The sequence below is a fragment of the Haemaphysalis longicornis genome, unplaced genomic scaffold (assembly GCF_048455015.1).
Source record: "Haemaphysalis longicornis isolate Haplotype H1 unplaced genomic scaffold, Haemaphysalis longicornis Haplotype H1 scaffold_2, whole genome shotgun sequence".
Classification (NCBI taxonomy): Eukaryota; Metazoa; Arthropoda; class Arachnida; order Ixodida; family Ixodidae; genus Haemaphysalis; species Haemaphysalis longicornis.
The window spans coordinates 6,702,597-6,725,304 of NW_027526295.1; the positions used below are offsets into that span (position 1 = coordinate 6,702,597).

General features: G+C 49.2%; 1 protein-coding gene across 1 annotated transcript; it reads left to right on the forward strand.

The window, feature by feature from the left end:
* Nucleotides 1–752: 752 nt before the first annotated feature.
* LOC144168713 (small ubiquitin-related modifier-like) lies at nt 753–21,311 on the forward strand. Its single transcript, XM_077697658.1, has 5 exons — nt 753–953; nt 1,019–1,081; nt 9,277–9,354; nt 13,535–13,606; nt 21,162–21,311. The coding sequence occupies exons 1-5, from the start codon at nt 939–941 to the stop codon at nt 21,246–21,248; spliced, it is 315 nt and encodes a 104-aa protein (XP_077553784.1). The 5' UTR covers nt 753–938; the 3' UTR covers nt 21,249–21,311.
* The last annotated feature ends 1,397 nt before the right edge of the window (nt 21,312–22,708 follow it).

Consider the following 22,708-nt stretch of genomic DNA (forward strand, 5'->3'; position numbering starts at 1 on the left):
GCGAACAGGTTCGCGACGTGCATTTTCTTTTTCCGTCCTTGTTGAAATGTTTGAAATTGAGAGGGGCAGGCGCACAGTTGAGTTTGGTTTCTCTAGTGTTCTTACCATTTGCAAGTATCGCAAGAGCCTGACGCAGAATTTTGCTGCACTACAGCGCTTTTTTTTTTTTGTGCTACATGCACATTTGTGATGAGATGGTGAGGCAGGAAGTGCTGCAACAAATCCAGTGTAGTTACGACGTTAGGCCTCAGTGTTGTACCTGATGCTGCTGGTCGCACAACCTTCCACGTGTCTTCTAGGCGACACCATGGAAGGGCATGCAGTGGCATAACCAGCAGCCAGATCTCATTAGCGGTTGACCCAGTTACCACGCGCCTATCAAACCAGTGAAGATTTGGCCCTTGCTCAAGCTTCATATTCATGATTATTCCTTGACGACGTTGACCAGCTGTACTGCACTGTCACTACCTTGTCAACTATGGACAACTGCATCCATAGAGACTGCATCGCCCGAACTTTTCCAAGCCTTACCTTCTCCTTCACCACAATGGGTGCACCCAAATCTCAGAAGGCTTCATCTTTCTACCGTTACATGCTTTTAGGTATATATTCCCCATTCCCAAGTTTGCACCTTGCAAAGTTTCAGCATCTTTCAGTGACTGACCATGTCTGGTCCCTTGGTGGTTGTGGTTTGTGGGTGAAAAAAATCCATTCTTCAAGCCGAGCCAAGCGCGCACGTAAGCAAAAGAAGCAAGGAGAGAAGAAGCAGAGCATCAAGGCGAGCACAACGGCGGCTCGGTTCAGTTGCGGGGGGCGCTCGCAGGTTCTGGCTGTCTGGCCGCGCGCTCGGCCCCGGCGTCAGCGCGCCAATCGGCCCGAGACCCGCGTCACATTACCTCCGGGCAGCGCGGTGTTTGGGCTGCCGAGAGGCCGCTGTAATGTCGGACTTGCAGGTGAGGCGGTAGACGCAAATGTGGCTCTTCGCGCCATGACTAAAACTCCTTTTGTTCAACACCAGGACCCCAAATCCGAGGGTGCGGATAACGCGTGCGAATACATCAAGCTGAAAGTCGTCGGCCAGGTGAGTGCTGTCAGTGCTTTGCTGCTGCACCCTTTTCAGCGACTCTTGACATCAACACGGCGGTACCGGTAGGCTTAACGGTCCGTGTCGCAGTTCAATGGAAATGCGCCTCATCGGGCCGCTTCGAAGCACGCGTTTCGGGTGCGTGATCTATGTCTGTGGTGGAGGCCGCGCGAAGCGCGCCTCCGCGTGCTCGACCACTCGGGCCCCGAGGAATCGAAATTTGGCGCTCGTGACCCTTCCTCATTTGAGCCCACTCGTGGTCAGCGTGCACCGCTGCGCATGTTAACCGTTCAGTCGGCTAAACGGCGTGCTCCGGACTGCGCGGGAGACATCTAGTGATAGCGCCTGGTTTGAGACCGGTGGATGCGAGCATGCGCGACCCGTGTGAGTGCGGTGGCTCGGTCCCTTCCGTACCGTTCGCCGGGAGAAGCGCTGTCTGCGGTGCCCGGAAAGCGGAGGCCTGGGCGTGCGCTGCGCGAGTTTCGCGTCTGCATTTCCAGCTTTGGTTCATTGCATCGTCGTTCTGCCAGTGCGCTGCTGCATGGGTATCGCGTGTACCATTCATTGGAGTTTTAGCAGTCCGTCCGTTCCGTCACGTACACCCGGCGTCAAAATAAGCCGGGGCACGCGAGCGCGTGGCAAAATGCATTGCCGCGACATCTGACGTTGCACTTCTGGTGTCGAGACATCAATGTGCGCGTGCGCGTCCAACCCCGCTCGCTAGCCTGTCTGTTACTTCGCTTCAAACGGTAGCGCTGATCACTTTCAGAGCTTGGCGCCAGGGGTCACTTTCTTTGCTCAACATGTCTTGCTCGTACACGCTTCAGCGGCCGAGGGTGAGAGTGAAGATGCGTTGCTCGCCCTGCCCTGCTATGACAGATAACTCTTGCCCGTCTAGCGTTGACAAAATTGTGCCCCAAATATGTGCTCCCACTTCGGTATTTCTAACAGCGACGCTGTTCTTGGGATGGGCTTGACTACAGCCTGTCCTTGTATCGTTTTACGCTCCCTACGTAGTTCCCAGCAAAGCGTTTGTGTTTACAGGTAAAGCTGACTTTATGAAGATCGGTGAAAGCTTTGCCTTTGTAAGCTGGCCTAACGACACTGCCTGTAGCGCAGCGAAGCATGGAAATCTACGGAGGGAGTATGAGTAAAGAAAACGGATTTGACTCGTGTTATTAAATGCATCCAAAAACAAGTTCTATGAACCTATGCTGATAGGATGATTATACCGCTATGGCGAGTGTTGTTTACTTGTCGTAATTAGGTAGTGAAGTTGTAAACGTTGGAGAATTAGTTTGTTGTCATTATAATGCAATCTACGGAGAGAGATTGCCATGTATTGGAAAAAACTGTCGTAACTGCGGCCCCGCGCTGTTTCAGTAGATATCAATCACAATCTGTGGAACGAGTTTTAATATTTTTTTCGTAAAACATGCAATTGGTTGTTAACTAAGAATGAGCACAAAAACAGAATACGAACTGAAGCGAGAAATAATCTATTTTATGAAGGTGTTATGAGACTTCCCCTTGCACACGTTCTGAAACAATTAAAGAAGGGGAAACGGGAGAAGAGTTCGGTGTGGTCCTGGGTTTGACAAAAAAATTAACAAAAAATTCAGTGCCCGTCCACTCTCTGAAGAAGGATGACCATCAAAGCTGCGGTGCCGAGCCTCAACGTGAGCTTTGACTGGGTTCAAGGGGTGCACAAAGCAAAACACGTTTGTTTGTAATTTGCGATTCAACATAGTTCCTGGTTAATTGACTGAATGAACTTTTGATTAACTAGAGTTTTCTTCTGGTGGACAAACATGGGGCTGTTTGTTTTTCTCCCGTAGAATCCCATATGTACTAGAATCCCATACGTAGAATCCCATACGTAGAATCCCATATGTAGAATCCCATATGTAGAATCCCATATGTACTGACAGCGGACGAGAATTACACAATATTTACAATTTCACTGTGAACCATGCAATTTTGAAAAATACAAAACCCGGCTTTGTGTTAGATTTGTCTTAGCGGCTAATTGTCATATAATTTGTTTCGGTATGGTTTTAATGAAACAAGCTTTAGAGCCACTATGGTATTCCCTGCGAAGATTGACTTGATTCACTGTTACACAGTCGATGTGGAAAAGCCATCTTACAAAGATCAAGCTTACAACGATCCTCTTAATGTCTGCTTCACCTGCTAACACAAACGAATTGCTGGGAAGACGTTTTAGAGAACAGCCCTTTGGTGCCCTTCTCTGGGCTCAGCCGCGTCGGCGTCGCCGTGACCGAGCGACTGATGGGAAGACCGACGAGTGAAGAAAAGTAAAGGAGGAGAATATCACGAAATTGGGGGGGGGGGGGGGGGGGGGGAGTAGGTTCGCCGTGGTGGCGCGAGAGCCAGCGCTCTCCGAAAGTGTGCGGTGGTGGAAGCGAACAGGCAGTATGCTGTGCCCGCACGAGGCGTTCGACGCTTGGAGAAAACGTGAGGGGGGCGTTCACGCAACAATGATGTGCGTTCGCTTAATGCTATGTACGTATCAGCCGTATCACGCGCTATAGACGTAAAAAAACGGCGTTTTACACAGTTCAATTGGTTGAGACGTCAAATGACGTCATTACTTAAAGGGGCCCTGAAAGGCATTTTGAGCACACTAAATGAACTAGCGCAACCGTTAGATTGGGTCGTCAACATCCTCTGTGCCAAGTATTACTCTTTTACGCGCAGCGGAAAGCTCACACTTTTGTTGCAAAGTTTGTCGTTTTTTTCTCACCCTTTCCTTTGTGTTTTTGGACGCTGCCATCTTCACATGTCTACATCGATTCCCAGATGTTCGTCATGAGCTAGACATCCTGCTATTGGGCGGCTTTTTCACGCACTTCCGGCAAAGAGATGAGTCGTCTGCTCAGCGTCGGCTCGCCGGCTGATCTGCCAGCGGAGTGCCGGAGGGCTTGGGCATTTTACGACAAACGAAACAAGTGTAAAACAAACGCTTAACCGTTTGTATTGAATGCAACACGGCCATAACACGACATGGATATTCTCTTACCTGAGTACGTTCCATAAAGAAAGCGTTCAAGCCCCGTGGCACTTCTTTCGTGCAATCGCAGAGAACGCCCTGAGCCGAATGCCCGGGTTTGACGCATACATTTTATTCAGCTTCAAAACAATCCAGAGATGCGTTTCTAACGAATACAACGTCACAACATGCGTTGAAAGTCTGAACCACGATTGACAGACGATGGGTTGCCTCCTGCCCGTCGTAAATTCGGTACTCACCTCGCGCGCGGTTTGCGGGGACGAACAGCAAGTCACTTAACTCTGGCGCACAAGCCGATGGCTTTTAGCCACGCACACTGCACATACCCCATGCGAGGTTGAGTCGTACGTCGCTCGAAAAAGATTATCCAGACCATGGGAAGAACTATCCACCCGCAGAAGCACAACGTAGCATTTCATCGCGAAACAAAGGCGTCCACGTACACAACACACACACCATCGCCTCCTGTAATGCCAAACGCATCTCGCACTTCCCAATAGGAGTGCGTGGTACGCCTGCAGTGCCCACATGTCGCGAGGTGGGGCCCCAAGCTGAACCGGGATCACGGAACCGTAACTGACTTCAGGAGCGGTTTGTGCCTTGTTGCCAAGGCAACCGATGTTTGAGATTGTCAAAGAAGTGGCGCTCGCTCCAGCGCTAGAAAGCTCAGAGCCGCGGCGGAGAATGTTTTGCCAACGTTGCCGCTCTCCACCACGCGTCGCCCCAAGCTGAACTGGTCACATGATTGAAGTGTTTTGTGCACGGGTTCTGTATCGGTTCAAAATGTCTTTTTCACATTGCGCCGGCAGGAATTACCACCGCCGCAAAATAAGACCCGGCACCAGCGGGGCCACATCTGATACGGCGCTTTTTGGATAAACAGTGTGCGGTGCATCAAGGGAACGAGCGCACGACCCTCCCCGTGCGGCTGCGAGTTCGCCGCCGATAAAAAGTCATGTGCCGCCAGCAACGTACACCGCGAAAGGGCAAGGCCAGGCCGCCGCATACATGCGGCCAGATTTTTCGTTCGCTTTTCCAGCCTTGAGCGGAGTGCGTGCGGGATTCATGGTGTCAACAAAGCTTGCCCGTAGCAGACGACGGTCTGAGCAACACAATAGCGGAAGTACGTCACCGCTGCGGAGCGCAGCATCATGGGAGGCAAGGCTGGCGCGCCATCAACAGCGGAGAGTAAGTCGAAAGGAGGAGGAAACTCGGAGCGACGATAATGCGCGGTTTTTGATTTACGATTTCTCAGCTAATACTCATCTCTTTAACAAAATTCTTGCGGGAGGAGATTGCAAATACATTGCTTTATTTGGGTGCATGTACATCCATTCATCGGCGGAAGGTATTTCAGGACCCCTTTAATGATGTTACGACAATTGCGACAACAATCTGAACCCGGCCTAAGAAGTAGTTCTTGTCTACATCTTGTCTGCATTGTTGTCTACATTGCTCTATTACAGAAGACGATCTGCTGGATCTTAGTCATAGACAGCTTTCCTGTAAAAAAGAATGCAGAATGCAAAACTAAGATAGCAGTCCCGTTTCCATGTATCCTTTGTCAGAGAAGCGCAGAGCGAGCAACGCATCTTCACCCTCGCCCTCGGCCGCTTAACGGTGTGCGAGCAAGAGATGTTGCCCAAAGAAAGTGGCCCCTTGCAGCAAGCGCTGAATGTGACAAGCGTTGCCATTTGAAGCGAATGAAAAGACAGGCTAGCGAGTGTGGTTGGACGCGCACGCGCACATCGGTGTCTCGACACCAGATGTGCAACGTCAGATGTCACGGCGATGCATTTTGCCACGCGCTCGCGTGCCCCGGCTTATTTTGACGCCGGGTGTACGTTGTTACCAGGTTGACCGGGACCCGTCTGCGCGCGCAGAAGGGCGAGGAGGCGCGGACATGGCGAAGGCGGGCCCGCGGAATTAATCGCCCTACCGTGACGAATGCCCAAGTGCCCAGGCGGGTCCCGGTCAACCCGGTAACAACGTACACGACGAAACGGACAAACTGCTAAAACTCTCTCTTATCCGGTTTCTGCCCCCCAGCTTTGCACGTCACTGCCTACGAACCAACGCCACAACACTCAATCTGCAATCCGTCATCGACCTAGATCTAGTCACTCAAAAACGCCGTCAGCGATTGCTGTTCGTTTTTCACACTTGGACAACAGAAATAAAAAACTTAGAACATGCGGAATTTAGAGCGGTTTATTCATTTTTTCAGAGTGATATGAATGCCCGGAATATGGCACCAGAAATGGCATGAAATAATGTAATCTCACACAAAGCAAAATGAACTCCGCATGACTGACTCGGCCTGCTGGGCTTTAGTTGCTAAACGGCAATATGTGATGCGGTTCCACTAATGATGCATACATTTGATGGCCGAGCTCTTCACAGAATGTGGCAGCTCGAAAGAACCTTGCCGAATTGCCCGTTTATTGCAATCCACATTCTGGGCGTCACTTCTAGGTCATCTCGCGCGATGATGCAGTGAACAGCTGTGCGCCAACTTGCGCAGCGCGCGCTAATCTTTCTCCCGGCAAAAGGTGTGGAACCCAGCCAGAAGGGACAGAGCCATCGCACTCATACGGGTTGTGCATCCTACCGATCTCAGACCAGGCGTTACAGGCAAGCGTTCTGCCGACTGTACATTTCTGTTCACTGTGCAAGATTTGCTTGTCGATCCTGCTACTGTGGCGTGTCGAAGGCCTTTGAGCCGATGGTCATTTTACTCAAATGCCAGTTGCTACACGGGGTTTTTCAAAGGTCCTGTGGCCTACAGCCGCTGTTATTGGGGCTGTCCACAGCTGAATGCGAAATTTGTAGACTCCAGCACATGGTTTGGTCGGGCCCCATCAAGACGCCCTTTCTTGGAACTCTCCCGGAGGGCTGAGGTCTCCCACCTCACGCTGGGCACGCAACCAAGTGGTTCTCTCTCGGAGGCAGTCGGTTGAAAGGCCATTTGAATCGAAGGAGCACCTCTACCGATCCCCTCTGAGACGCAAATGTGCATTCTCTCGGGAGCAGTTTCTGCACGCGTTGTGCCTGTGCCACACGAGCGTTTGAAAGGGCGTTTCACGCGAATGGCCTTGGAAATTTCAAACGCCATTCGTGCCGATTTGCACGGCAATCCTAAAAGGGAGTGAACAGTTTCCGCGTTCGCCCACCATGTTTTGGCCACTGCTGCCCTATTTTGTTCTGGACAAAACTTTAATTTTACAGTTAAAATGGGCAAAAGGACAATTATTTGTCATCATATTGATCACACTTAAAGTGTGCACAAAACTTATACAAAACAACCAGCTTTTTTTTTTTATCACACTGACGGTGTTGAGAGTACCAAGTTACCTAGCAAGTGATAGAGAACAAAAACAAGTGAAAAAGTATGAAAATTGTGCACCTTGAACACCAAGTTTTAGTTGTAAATAACTGTTTTTGTGATTACTGCATACAGAGACTGTGCCCGGGAGTATGACCATTTGCGCTTCCAAGGACTTTGAGAACTTCAAAAGTCGTCGGTGCTGCTTTGACTCAAATGGCATTTCAACCAAAGGCCTTTGAAAAATGTAGTCTAACAAGCTCAAAGGTCATTTGAGTCGAACGACAGTAGACTCAAAGGCCTTCAAAACGCTCATGTAGCGTGAGTAATAGTTGCAAAAATAATTATCTATGGGCAAACTTAGTTTTCAAAAAGCGTATTCTGAAATTTTTTCGTTTTGTTCTTTACCACTCGACCTACGATTGCAGGGCAACTTTGTACTGGACTCCGCCGGTGTGAAAAAGAGAAAAAAAGAACTGCCTACAGAATCCAATTCCCTATTCTGTTTTGTGCATATTTACCTCATGGTGCTGTTTGTTTGGCCCAATTTAGCTGCAAAATTAAATGTGTTTTTTTTTTATGTGTAGGCAAACAAAACTTGGCAGCTGTAGGGACAAGGCGGGTGAACGTGTGGAAGCTTTGAGAATGTTCGTGTAGATGGATGAACATTGGCATTTGAATTGTGGAAAGCCATTCAACTTGAACGTTGTTTCCCATGCCCATGCCACATGTACTTCCTTTTGGTGACACAGTAGAGCCGTGGCTAAACTGTGCAAGTAGGCTAGGCAGAGAAAATGAATGGCGCAAGTCCCGAATCCATTCTGCTTGCAGTTGGACGCCAGTTTTGCTCTGTGCAAATAATGTGGTTGGCATGAGCCCGCAAAAAAAAAAAAAAAACGTGTTGGACATCTGCCGAGGGAACCTTCACTGGTAGGGAGACCTCCTAACGGTGCTGCTCTTGAGTGCGTAGTAGCTTTTAACTCGGCAGTTTGCAGCAGTCATCTGGAAACAGAAGCGCTGCTAGCTGCTTCACCAAGGTGGCCAGAGGCGAGCAATGAAGGGGCACTGTTGCCCAAACTACTAGTCGACTGTAAACTGGAGTTGCTCACACACATCCTCAGAAGTTGGATGGAAGGTATGAGCAAATGTGGGTGTTGGCAGTTGTGGCAGGATGATGTTCTTATAATTCAGATAGCTACTCTCACACGAGAGGCACATTTTACAAATGGCGTGGTATCGGTGTGCTGGCAGCACAAGTGCCAGCCCCTTGCCCACTTGGGGAGATAGAGAGAGAGTAAACTTTATTTAATGAGAGGAGTCAAGCGGGCGGTTTCCTCAGTTCAGGAGCCCGTTGGAGCGTCCAGCCGCCTCAGCCCCGTGGATCAGCCGAAGCTGCTCTTCGAGGCTAGAGCTGGCCAGCACTTCCTCCCACTGCTCAATCGAGGGATTAGATATCGGGGAAAGTGAGGGGCTAAGCTGGCACTCCCACACCATGTGATACAAGGTGCAGGGCGCATTGCAGAATTGGCACTGTGAGTAGTATATTTTTGGCCAGAATAAGTGGAGTTTGGCCGGGTGGGGGAACGTGTTGGTTTGGAGGAGACGCCAGGAGCGCTCCTCTGCCTTGCTGAGGGAGGGGTGGCCAGCGGGTAGCATAAGCCTGGTGAGCCTGTAGAATTGGGTCATCTCTGGTATGAAGTTACAGGGATCGCTGTCTCTAGCCAACTTTCTCGCGGAGCTCGGCTGGTTAGACCTCGAGCAGTCTCATGAGCAAAGACAATGTCTTTGCCCACCCGGGGAGAGGCTGCAGGGCTCGCTGCTTGTTGTGTGCAGGATGGGAACGAGATCCACTTCAAGGTCAAGATGACCACCCAGATGGGCAAGTTAAAAAAGTCCTACAGCGAGCGCGTGGTGAGTAAGCATGCCCCACTTGTTTCGCCACTGTACAGTCAAACACTCCTCTCGAGGCAAGCTGACCCGTGTTTGCAACACAAGTTGATATTTTATGCAGTGAAGATGGTAAAAGAAGTGCTCTCAAAACCTTGCCTCTTCATTTCTTTTTTATCATTCACAACGTGCCCCAACCCTTCTGGCGAGTCTACTCGCCTTTGGTCCTAAAGGAGCCATGAAGACAAAGCACAAGTTTGTGTTATTCGAAAGATTTCGTGTTTTATAGTGCCCCCAGTGCTTGTTAGAGTTGCCACCTTTTCTCGGAAAAAAAAAAGGCCTGGGGGGGGGGGGGGGGGGTATATTATATGTTAATTTGTGTTGAAAAAAGACGCCATGTTTTTGACATGCAGTGCCATTTATAGTAGCGCTTTCTTAGAGAGGAATCAACATAACCTTTGTACTGAAAGTGATTGAGAGCTTGGTTATTGCTCTGTGTGCTTCAGTGAAAAATTTCGTTGTTTTGCGTCTCCCTTAGTTGCCCTTCATCTCGGGTAGCGCGCTCGCCCGCGTATTTTCTTTGCTCGCGTGTCTTTGCGCAGTTTGTCGACACATATTTATCGTCTTAGTTGTTGAATTGACGTTTATAAAATGCCAAAACGTACATAATCACGGAACGAGGGTGAAAAAACCGGCCAATGATGACCGGTTTTAAGTATGGACCGGCAACTGGCCTGCTGTTTAAAAAACTGGTCGGGCCTGTCCAAAACCGGGCAGGTGCCAACCCTAGTGCTTGCCCAAATGCAAACTATGCCTTATTCACTGAGAAATTAAGTTAAAATTTTGATTTCCCCGCTAAATCATGCGTTTTTGTGGTCTGCAATGACATCACAGGAGCGTGTTTACCATTTGTGAACCTAGATGGCGCCACCACACCGTGGCAAACCGTTTTCTGCCTTTGTTTTTTTTGTGAACGTATTTGTACCTGGCTTGTTTTGTTCATGGAGACAGTCGTTTCGTTAAACATCGTGCTCGCTCGTCAAATACGGTAACGCAAGACATCGGCATTTGCGTCAGTCGGCCAGTGTCGTCTGAAACAACCCCAAAGCCCCGCAGTCCTGTGCAGCTAAACCAAGCATAGTGCGCACAGTACCAACAGCGGTACGCATCGGTACTTCTACAATTACGTGTGCTTTCGTAACTTCCACTGTTTGTCCCACCATTCTTAGGGCTTTAAAAAGAATATGCCCTAAATTTAAGCCCAAACAGCTCATTCGGCAAGCTTATAAGCTCTGCCTAATTTGCGTTTGCTTCTGCCGCCCTCCGCCAATCACAGAGCTGTCTGGTATGACATAGGTTCTGTTGCGGAGAATGAGCGAGTGGGTCGCACAATCACAGAGCTGTCTGGTATGACATAGGTTCTGTTGCGGGGAATGAGCGAGTGGGTCGCACGGCCATTCCCTTTTTTCCTAATTATGTAGCTTATTTGAGCGTAGTTTACGTTAAAACTGGTGTCAGTATGATTCTATCGAGGCAATCTCTCGAATGAACCGAACTTGTGTTTTCTCTTCATGGCTCGCTGTCAGCTTCCTGGCCGTTGTTGGCCCCCAGCGCATCATCTTCCATGCTGTCAAGGCTGGTGGGAACTTTTTGAAGCTGTGGACAGTAATCTCGGAGGGAACCGTGCTCCATGCCTCCAGCATCTATCGGCAGAGCATGTCGACGGACAGCTTCGTTATTGTCGGCGTCTTGTCATGTCCCTGGACGGCTTCGCCAGCCAGGGTTTCGGGTCTGGTCGGGATTTCTCTGGGCCATTCGGTCCACGTGCAGCTTCCGCATGCTGTCCCTAAAAGGCTTGTTGAGGGAGACGTCGAGCGGCTGCAGCATGCCAGTCGGGCCACCCTGGCAATGTCTGCATTTGGTGCTGGATGTCCTCCTCAAGATGGCCGTGAAAATTGTCCACGACAAGCAGCGATGGCATAAACAGAACCACTTGCGCTGCCGACCCCCTTGGCGTGGATATGAATGCCAGTGTGGTTTTGGGAAGAGTCTTCTGTTTGAACATGACAAATGGAGGCAGGTTCCGGTCATTGGTTGTTACTACCAGCATTGTGGTGCACCGCTGCTTCTCTGCACACGTCTTCCGTACGGGCGCACTTTTTGCGCCCTTCGTTTCAATCATGGTGCTGGGGACGTATCAGTTTATGGCCGTCTGGTCCATGTTGCTCATCTGGGACTGAAAAAACTGCTTTTCGCCCCGGATCTGAATGGCAAATCATGCACCCTGTGCTCGCAGTCCACTGGCAACCGCTGGCACTGCATTGCACACCTCATAGCCCGTTTCGGCGCAAGAACTGCATTGTCCAACCGCTGCTTGGTGTAAAAGCAAGAAAGGAATGTCGACACTTCTGGCAGTGGCTTGTGCGTCGGCCTGCAGCAACTCGTGGGATGTGGCGCAGCCTTCACTTTGGAGTCGCTTTATGTGCTCCCAAACTTTTTTCCACGCCAGGAAACTTCCCTTCTTTGGGCCCACAAAACATGCGGCACTCATCTTGCTTTCGCCAATAGCGAACACTCACGGGGTCAACACCGATGTGCCGCCCAGCCACATGGCTTCCATGCTTCAACACGTGCCTTACCACCTTCAGTTTAAAACCAACCGTGTTGCAGCACGCACAAAAGGCCACAGAGTGGCTAAACAAAGGCGTGTAGAGAAGTGCAGAGCGAGTTTGTTGCTTTGTTCAGGCGCTCTATACGCAAGGTTTCTTTTGTGTTCGGCAAGCGGCGTTCCGCAAGCATTTTTTAGTTGTGCTCTCGCGTCACCAGCTGCGGTTGAGATTTTTTTGTTATAATGCTTTTAGTGTTTCTGCCTTGACTGGTGTGGTATGAAGTTGCTGTGATTGTTGGTGGCATCAGGGATGACAGCGATATTAAAATAGTGAACAAGTACCTTTTCTACTTTTGCCGCAATTTTTATGCAAGGTAACAGAACAGTAAATTCTCGAGATGAAAGACGCGGGGGGGGGGGGGGGGCTAATTGAGTGAGTGGGTTCATTACGAGAGTAAATATGGTATATTGTAGTGTGGTAAAACAGCTGAAGAGATAAAATTGTGGTGGAAGATTCTTATCTTTGCTTACTCTTTTGTTACAGCAGAGAAAATGGCCGATTTTGAGTGACTTTTCTTTCTCTTGATCTGCGGAATGCAGGAAATTGTAGCTCATTGATGGCTCTTTCAAATGTGCAGCAGCAGTTTTGTGAAAGGAGCAAATATTCAGCAGCCTCATCAGGACACTGTAAAGGCTCGTTAATTCAAACCTCAAAGCAAAGCCACCCCAGTTCGAGTGAATGAAAGTTAGGACTGATGAAAGGGAAGAATTGCACAATCGCACTGCCACTGGAAAGCAGTAGGGCATGTCGCCAGTTTCACGCTTAAAAGAGTTGCAGTCTGCCTTTTGTCCTTGAATGTGACGGGCAGCCCTTTTTGACCTCCCAATGTAGCGGGAGGCCTTCTCGTGGCCCTCTTCAAAGCTGGAGAAGAGGCTTAGTGCGGTCGTGAGTTGTGAGCCACCCCTGTGCCTTGTCCTCCTCCCGGCCACTGGCGGCCTCTGGCCGGAGTCCTCATCTGTCAGGACACTTTCCTGCTTGCATGCACTGGGACGTAGCCTGCAAAGAGTTGGGTGTACCTCCTCTGTCCCAGCTTGTGTCCATTCTGGAGTCCTAGTGTGTAGACGTCAGGTGCGTTTCTCTGGCTAAGGGGCTAGGCCGTTGCGGGGTGGAGAAGCATAATTGGAATTATTCGTGGTGGAACCTACTTGCTTTTGACGGGCTTTTTTGCACAACCTCAGCATTGTTACACAACCTCAGCATTTGTACACGTCTTGTGAGCGACCCTGCTGCATTTGGGCATGCATCCCTGGCCAGTGTGCTGAAGTCCCCGGCCTGTCGCCTGGGGCATCCCCCCTGCCTTGAGGGTGGTTTCCCACATCGTTCCATTTGGCGGACCTTACTGCTACTCTTCTGTTCTCCTTCAAAATCCCTTGAAGCTACAATTCCTTTAAGCTGCAGGCGAGCTGTTCGTAAAACTCGAAGCAGCCCATTATTGATCACAGAGTCTCGTCTTTGGAGGCCAAGAGGGGTGCTTGTGGCACGTCTCTGGAGTAGCGCCAGGCGTGACTAATCCCAGGCGTCCCTGTGCTGTGCAGGCCGTGTCTGTGTCCTCGCTGCGTTTCCTGTTCGACGGCAAGCGCATCAACGATGATGAGACGCCCAAGCAGGTAAGCACACCTGCTGCCCACTTGAGCGGCTGCTACTGCTGGCTTCGCCTCCCAGCGGCTGGCAAGCAGGGGCCCGATTCTCTCAAAGGACAGACGCGCCTGATCCCGTGCCAGTGCTGCGTCGTTTGAGAGCATTTGGCCCCTGCTATTGCCATGAGGAGAAAAGGAACCAGTTCATTCCAGCCACCAAAGATGTTTTTTTTTTTTTGCTACTAAAAAAACACAAGAAATATTAAAAGAACTTTCAAATATTGATGCCATAGCGATAAGAGTGACATATCATGGGCCGTTACTAAAAAAAATTTTCGAGTGTGTTAAGTGCTCTGGTGGTACTATCAAATGGAACTAGAGGCTCCACTGCCATCTCCAAGTCCTTTTATTGGCAGTGGCTTAGGTCGGTGATGTGATTCTCAACATCGCAAGATTTTCAACATCACAAGATTCTGTGGTGTTGAAAAATTGCCGGACACTGTGCAGGGAGTTTCCATATGCCTTATCTCCTATCTCAGTTATGTGTTTCAAGTTAGCAATAAAACTGGCATTGTTGTTGCCTGAGCAAAACAGCCATTTGTATGAACCGAACTTGTATTGATGTTTTCATAACCTCTTTGACCCTGTGCAGTCCACAACTTTTACTCACTGTCTGGCCACTCCCGTTTGGCAGTTTCTGCCGCCACGAAGAAAAAGACGAACTGTGCGAGAAAAAGCCACAGGATATTTATTTTTTCTCTTGCGTTCTTCTTGCAACTGCTTCACCGATATTTTAGCAGCGTGTGAAACTGCTCGAAGCATCCCCCTGGGTACAGGCCAGGGTTGTTACGGCAGGCTTTGCAGGACAGCACTTTCCCTCCTGCCTCCTTTTGTTTTTCCATCGCTGCACCCAGCGCAGTCCTTGCTGCTTCTGCCTGGGAGCCTGGAGGAAAAATGGCTCGCCCCAAATGGCCTTTCCTCGCACTCAACACCATGGACCATTTTGGCAGATTCGGAAGCCGCCCTACAAAGCCTGCGACGTGCTCGCTGTTTCAGCATCCACGAGCCGATCCAGTGCGAAGTGAAATACCTTCACCATCTCGCGTACGCTGCTGGCCATCGCGCAACCCTTCAGCGGCTCCCCCGACACTGTGGTGTCCTAGGAAATCCGAGAGCAGATGAGGCTGCACGCGGGGGTCTGGAAATGAAAAACAAAGGGACGTTTTTCTTCATGATGCAGAAAGAAATGCTTATGGTCCCTTCTGCAACATCATCATGAGTTTCTACTCTCAACTGACCCACAGATGAGATTGAGGCTGCCAGAACGGCTACCTTGCTGGCTGGAACAGCTCAATGCAGCGTTCCATAATGCCTACTTACATTGCATAGGCCGTAGTCCAAGCCCATATTGCGACAACTGTAGCGTCCCCGAAACCGTCGATCATGTCCTCCTAGAGTGCTCCGGCAGCACCGACGCAGGGAGCCGGTTTCAGCAGAAGATGGCACGTCTTCACCCTGGAGCAATGACGCTGAGCCTGGTACTTGGACCGTGGCATCCTTCATCATTTCAGTGGAAAATCCTGCATGCGTTATTTGGCTAGCTTGACGGGACTTTATAGCACCCGTTATGCGGACAGTCCCTGCTACATCCCATGTCCCTATATATATATATATATATATGTGATGCTATCTTTTTTTTCTCTCTCCTTTTTTCCACTACTCAGCTATCTTTGCCCCATTCCCTTTCCTGTGGAGTGGCATGTCGACGTGGGCATGTTGGCAAACCTCTTTGCATTTCCCTCTTTAATAAAGAGCTTCTCCCTCTCTCTCTCTCTCTCACCATACGTGCAGACAGGCCCTGCTTTTTGGCTCGAGCCCTGAGGTCACCCACCAGCTGTTTGATAAGGTTGCGGCGGTACTGCAGATTTCCGCATGATTCTGCAGCTGTGTGAGCTTCCAAATAAAACTACTGACAATGGTGGAAATCTCTGGATGCCAGGAAAGAATCTTTTGCCGCCTATTCGTTGTCTTTCGACAAGTCTCGTAATTCACAGAGCAATGATCTGCATGGTGCTGTCTCCATGTGGTCTTCGTCACTCGCTGCTGTCGAACCAGTGTCACCACTATCTGATGGAGGCACGCAATTCTCTTCCTCACTGAAGTCATCATCGCTTTCGCCAAGTGTACCACCATAAAATGCATGCGATGATAAAGCGGCCATGCTTCGTAGCAAACAGAGCACACGGGAAAATGCTCTGGAATCCAAAAGGCCAGTGCTGAAAGAAGCCCTGCTTGGAAATGGCTTGGTTATGGTGCAATTTTATGTAAGCTCGTTTTTACCACTCAAAAAAAATTTTTTTTTTCCACATAATTATCGCACCCTCCCTCTTGCAGGGGTGGAACAGCTGCGCCACTGGTGACCAAACTCGTTTCTCAGCGCTGTGCTGGGCTGCAGAGCCCCAATTGAGCCACAGTATATGACCTCCATGATGCCCCGTGCCCAAAAACTTGGCTGAAACATTGTGTTTTCGGTTTCATCAAGGCTTTGAGCGGCTAGGTTTTTGCTTAGATAAAGCAGGCACCACGTGCTTTCTCCACCTTCACTTTGGATTGATTTGTGTCGCATTTGCATGGTTTTGTTTGCGATGGCGGCCGCTGCGCCACAGTCGATGGAAAATGAGCAAACGAGAGAGTAATGTTTTTGTGTCTCATCCCAAACAGATAGGAAAGAATGGGGCCGAAAGCAGGTAACTCTGCATATTGTGAATTCCAGATATAGTATGAGAACAGCATTCCTGGTTTGGAGAATGTTCTAGTGCACGGTACAATGCCTAATATAGTGGATACAAAATAGATTTAACTTAAAATTGGCAGGGGGCTGGCAGAGCAGCCTGTGGGCTCCAAAACTACTACAAAGGAGGCACTTTTGCCTGCTCCCAGGACTGTTTGAATCACTGGCGGCTGCTCTCCTGTGCAGCCGCCATGCGAGGGTGCCTGGTGAGCACTGGAGTGGAAGCTCGAGGCAGCTGTGGGGTGATTTTGTGGAAAGCGGGTTGATGGGGGACGGCTTCGGAAAATTTGGCAAGAATTTGCATTCTGGGTGGCGTGGTCGATGTAAAGCCGAACATGAAGTCGAGGGCATGGGGGATGGCTTTTGCCTCTTGAAAAAAGCTTGTGCAGTGATCAATCACCAGCCAATGCATATGGTCACATGGACTGCTGCAGAGAGACATGACTTCACAATGTAGTGGTGCCTCTAGTTCTGCCTGTTCGTACCAGCTGAATGTGATAACTCTGTTTGATTATTGCCTCTGGAACGTCCCTGCTTATGTTGCATAGCCCAAAATTGGCAAGTTTTTCATTTTCTTTTTTCGCTGAAAATAGTTTTCATGTCCAGCGCACACTTGCAGTAAACCCCGTTGCTTTGTGCGGAACAGCCTGCTTTCTTGCATGAAAACTAGTAGAGTGGAGAACGTATTCTTTGTCGAACGACGTGCACCAAATAACTTAACAACCTCTACAGCCCAGGAAGCCTTCTTAATCATTTTGGCTTCGGGTCCTGGAATTTTGAGTCAAAGCAATTATCCGAAGCAGTTTAGTACTGTCTTTCTTTGGCTCAGTTCTGGTTCACGTTAACTCTTTCGCTACCGCGCCTATCAAAATTGATCAATTTGATCGATACTTTTGGGAGCGCCTTTTCATAGCGTTCCACGCGTTTCTCGAACAAGTAAAGCTGTTCGGAGTTAGATCAGAAAATGGCCTTTCAAAATCAGTTTTGTTTTCATTTTTGCTACGGAAACGGGATTTTTGACACGCTTTTGAATCACCTGGGTGTGGAAAAGGGGCGTGGTCATCGCGTGTCACTGCTACCAACAAAGAATGCGTGCAACTCGTAATTACTCTGCACCAGCGCTTGTTTTTTGCTATCAGGGCGTGAATGGGGAACTAGCAAACGATTTTCAATCGTCAGGTTCGCGCTCTGATAGTAATAATCCCAGAAATCGGCTGAAAATGTCAAGCAGTGCCTGGTTGCAAAGCTACTTTATGATTTTAGGCAGTTTTATTGCCTTTGCGCACGTTGTTCTAAGTACTGTGGTACTTCTACTTACCCCAGGACCATTTGCAAACAGTTTACAACAGTTCCGGTTTCGTTTCTGCATCGCGAAATTCATATTTAGCACTACTACGCAGTTACCCAACTTCGAGGCTACCTGCCATGATGGCGCCTGGAGCGTCCGCGACTGATCCTCGAACAAAGCACGGCGCGCCTGATTTCCCCCACCCTAACCCGATTTCTGCGATAAGAAATTCAGATGCAAGTCAAAAGATCACACCCAGTCGCCAGATATCTGTTCCGCCGAGGACAGCGCTTCAAACCGGCCTTACACTGGCAGCTGTTCGACTTCCAGTTTCGTTTCTATGCGAGGGTATATCCGGGTGTCTAATGTTGCTGCTTAGTTGAACTGTCTATTCGGACGGAGTCTCCGAGAAGTTTTTGTGTTGTTTCATTTGAAAAATGTTAGGTGGCGCTGCAATAGGGGAGGCTCATTGTGCTGATCTTTTTCATCGCGCAACTGCTACTCGGCCAAAGATCGCAGGGCACGATTCTAGCTCATCGTACCTCCTTTTTGTGAGCAAGGCTACAATTGCTAGTAAGAAGATGATGATAAAGCTCAGCTTTATGTTTTGAGAGATAATTGACCGTGAACGACAACAAGCATCAGCCACGGCGTTCCGTTTTCAACTTCATGTTTTTTTCCGCATCGCGTGCTAGTCCCAAATATTGTGCTCACTGTAAATGAAAAGTCAGCCATTGACATGATGTTTTTACGTTATGTGGGGTCAAATTGGTGCCTCTGATAATGACAAACCGCCAGGTTTATTCCAGGAAACCACCCGAAATTGCACATTTTGAATTGGAGGTTGGGCTTCACCGCATGACACGAGCACCGTGCATGCTAACATTTTTTTTTTTATATCTGACAAACTGTTCCATGCAAGTCGACATTTTTTCTAGGGCGTGCTTTTGAAATGTTTCCCTACAAAATGTATATTCTAATTTTTTTCTACTACAGGTGGTTTGATAAGCACAACTCCTCTTTTATCATTTTTTTCGACAACTTGACAAAAATTTTGATTTTGATATTTTTTTTACAACTATGATATATAAAAACCTTTAAAAAACTGGTGTTATTGGAAAGGCCGTTAAATAATCTGCATTTTGTGTTCCTGCAATTAGTGCCTAACCAATTTTTTAGCAGGACAAAAAATGTTTTCTTGGACCCCTAAAATTAGTCAATTTTCCGGCGGTAGCGAAAGAGTTAAGCATGCTTAAAAAATTCTGGTTCTGGTTCAGTTACGGCAAAAGATGGACACTGGTTAAAAGCGAAAAATGGAAGTGTGCCTATGATGTTGTCACTGCAGCTATTATACGCAGGGAAAGGCCAGCACAGTTTAAGGCCAGATTTGCATCCAGGGGCCAAGTCGTAATCCTGCAAAGCCCTCCAGGAAAACAGCACAGGCGACGGGACTAAGCAAGGAAATACGCAACGCGGTTTCTGGGGTTTTTTCTTGCGTAGTGCATTTGTCAGAGTTTGTCTTTTTTGCTTGAAATGCACCAACAGACCCACCAGCAAGCCCACCATAGTCTGCTGACACTCACAGCACAGCTATCACTGGTGGCAACATCAGTAGTGCAAGTTGCGGGAATCCTGCCATCCACTGCCATCGCTCGGTTGGTGAAGTCGCTGCACGACTGTGCCTACAATGCTAGTGGACGCCAGGATTCCCGCACGAGTTGTGTGGCCTCTGCCTCACAATATGCGTAACTGGTGCATTAAACGAGGCATGCACTCGTGCACACTGCGAGGAACCACCCTGGGTTTGAGGTATTTGCGCATGCTCACAAGACTCTACTGGGCAGGTGGAGTAGGGGTGACAAAAGAGGAGGCGTGTATTCAACGCCAATTCGCACATCCCCTTAGGGGAAAAAGGACGGTGTGGCGCAGCGCGCAAGTCATCATGTTATCACCGCAATGGGCTCAGTGGCCGGGGCAAAATCAGTGGAGCACTAACCGAGCGATTGCGCAATGGGAGCGGACAGCCAGGATTCGCGCGAAGTGCAAGTTGTATTGGCGAGGTGCATGCAGGTCCTTGGAAACCGTGGGAATTTGCTGAATTGTTTTCTACTGCCAGTTGGCTGGTTTTTTGTAATGCGGCAGTGCAGGAGCAGTGTCATTAATGGCAGCGTTGCTCATCACTGCACCCACGGTGCAGCGGATCTGGAGGTTAGCTTGGCTTGGAGGCTGCTCCCTGGGTTCAGGATTTGATGCTGCAATGGCTTGCAGTGGCAGGGTTGCTGCTTCTGCACAGCCTGGTGGTGGCGGCCCCAGGGAAAGCACACTCTCTCGTTTTCCCTACATCCGCCGGGACAAACGAGTGTGTGGGACATTTCTTACGGTTTCACATTTTGCATTGTACAGTGTTGAACCTGTTGTGAGACTTGTGATGAAGGAAGCGTATTTTCCAAGTCTCTTGGGCTTCTGTTTACCGAGAGACCTGCTGTGTCGCTTACTGATTGCCCAACACAGCTGGTGGCACGGCCACTTCGTTTGCTGCATGCACTTTTCCGGCTGGCGCTGGGCTTTTCTGTTGCCAATGTTCTCACCGGGGAAAGCACGGAAGAGGGACCTGCAACCACCAGAGCGGCATGAATGACAGGCATGCATGCGTGTTCTCAGTGCAGCATTGCAGTCCAGTTATTACTTTGCTTTTTAAAATGTAGAAACTAGTTGGCCCCTACTGTCAGTACACTGTGAGTGCGGCTCGTTAATGGTGTAGGACAAAGAATTGGCCACACGATGGGTCTGTCCGCACCCCCTTGCCTGCAGTGACTCTGCAGGAAACAGGAGTGACAGCTCCTTCCATAATTTGCCTGAACAAACAAATCAGCTTTGAATATGGCAACAGTCTTTGCCAGCCTTTGGTTTCTCCTGAATACACCTGAAGCTGCCTGTCGGGTCACCGGTCTGACGACAGTCATTGTCAGGCCACTTGCGAGCAGCATTACCGAGCTGTGTGGCTATGAAACCTTGTGACAGGCAGCATCACTGCCCCTCGCTTGTTTTTACAGTGGGCGAATAAAGTTCAGCACCTTAGGCCTCCTTCATTGAGGCCCTGTTTTAAGCTATCACATTGAGTGAAAGGAATGTCGCACGTGGTACATTAGATATGCATCAACCATGGCCAGGAGAGCAACACTTTAGACGAATGATGGAGTGTTCAGCATGGTTACTGCCATTTGCACACTCCTATGTGGCCTGTTGGGAACTTTAAAACGGTCCATATCTTGTGCACTCCTACGATTTCCCCCTAGTCGTGACCCAGGGAAAGCATAGCGGCATCTCTCTTTGCCGATCTCGTGCCATGATGGGGTTGGGCAGAGTGTTTTAGGTGCCACACAACAGTGCTCTTCCCGACCCCGGTGATAGCTGGTGGGTTGTTGGGCCCACTGCACTGCGTTTGGCAGCGTAGGGAAGGGGCAGCTCTTCCTTGGGCCTTGAGTGAGACACGTGCCTTTGTGCAGCTGGAGATGGTGAACGACGACGTGATCGAGGTGTACCAGGAGCAGACAGGCGGTGCCCAGGCTGGCCTGGAGCTGCAACGGTCGTGATGGCACCCTCTTCTCCCCCGCACATTGTTCTTCTTGTCATTCAATAAATTGCCTTCATTCATCCCCGCTGCGTCCGAGCAACTCCACGTGGGGGCTGGCCGGACTGCTGCTGCCGAGGCGCCGTCACGGTGTCTACCAACCTGTAAAACCGGAAAGACCGGTATTCTCGGGGATTTCGAATAGTCTGGAAAAATGCGGTTCGATCAGGAAACATTAGCTGTACTTCATAGACAAAGTGAAGTTCATGGTAATGCTGGCTCAAGTAAGAGCTAGTCAAAAGTGGACGGCCCGCCAGAGCTGTCGCTGATGGCACCGCCTGAAGTCGTTGGTTCCAATGAGAACTCTCTTCATACAGCTTGCAAATCACCCTTATTCCCCCGCTCCCGACCTCCTGTTAGCTCTCCTTGTCCTCTGGCGTGTTTCCCAGACTCCTGAAAGGCGGAAGAAAATGGTGCGCACCGGAATAGCTTGTGCCAGCGTAAGGGAGTCTGCAGGGGCAGGGGCACTAGAAGCTTTCAGTCCTATGCTGGAACACCTGGCACCATCTACTCTGGATTCTTGTGAGTTGATGCACGTTGCGAATCTGGCGTAATAAAAAAACGCAGACTAAAAGTTCACAGCTTTGTTCAAAATACGTCCTAAGTATCTAATATAGACATTTTACCTCGTTTTAAGAGTTACTTTTAACTGCAAGCTGGCACAATATTCCGCTACGTAGAAAGACAGAGCATGCTTCGGCTCCCTAGCTTTCGCTGCGTGCCAAAAAAACTTCATGTGGAGTCACTGTAGCGGGGTGTAGTTGAGGTGTTTCTGATTTCCAATGTGAATCGCAAATAAACTCTTCCCGCTCTTGTGCAGCGCTTTGATGCTAGAAGTATGGTGGCGTTTAAGGGCACCTAACGGAATGTTTAAAATGCAGGTGTCGCTCATCCAAATCAAAAGGGCACCTAACGGAATGTTGTTTAAAATGCAGGTGTTGCTCATCCAAATCAAAATAAACTCTTTGAGGCAGTGAAATAAGCATTGAGGCATCGAGTGTGAGCTGAGAACATGGCAGTACGGTTTTACCATTTCTTTCGAAGTTTCGATATTTCATTCACTCTGAATTTTACTATCACTCTGTTAGGTTTTCTTTTTGAAGATAAAAGTTGCTTGTTAGCATTGAAACTTAATATATTATGTCATTTTATTTTATAAGGTGCTTTTTAGAGGGTGACAGCAACTGGTGAAGTGGTGACAGCCGGGGTTGACGCGAAGAGTTCTGTGTCACATCGGGGAATTAAAAAGATTCGGGGGGGGGGGGGGATGAATCCTGGAAAACTGAGAATTTGAAAATGTCAACTTTTTGGACACCGCGTTGTAAGATATATTAGGTGAGGACACAGCTTACAAAATGAACGTGTGCTCTTCGTTTTGATAAGGTCGCCAAACTGGCGCCGCTGAGACCGTTGATTGCAGCG

Excerpts from the sequence above, each read along its gene's own strand:
- LOC144168713 (XM_077697658.1), top strand. Across the intron at positions 1,082-9,276 it reads AGCTGAAAGTCGTCGGCCAG|GATGGGAACGAGATCCACTT; the intron begins GTGAGTGCTGTC and ends TGTTGTGTGCAG. Across the intron at positions 13,607-21,161 it reads ATGATGAGACGCCCAAGCAG|CTGGAGATGGTGAACGACGA; the intron begins GTAAGCACACCT and ends GCCTTTGTGCAG.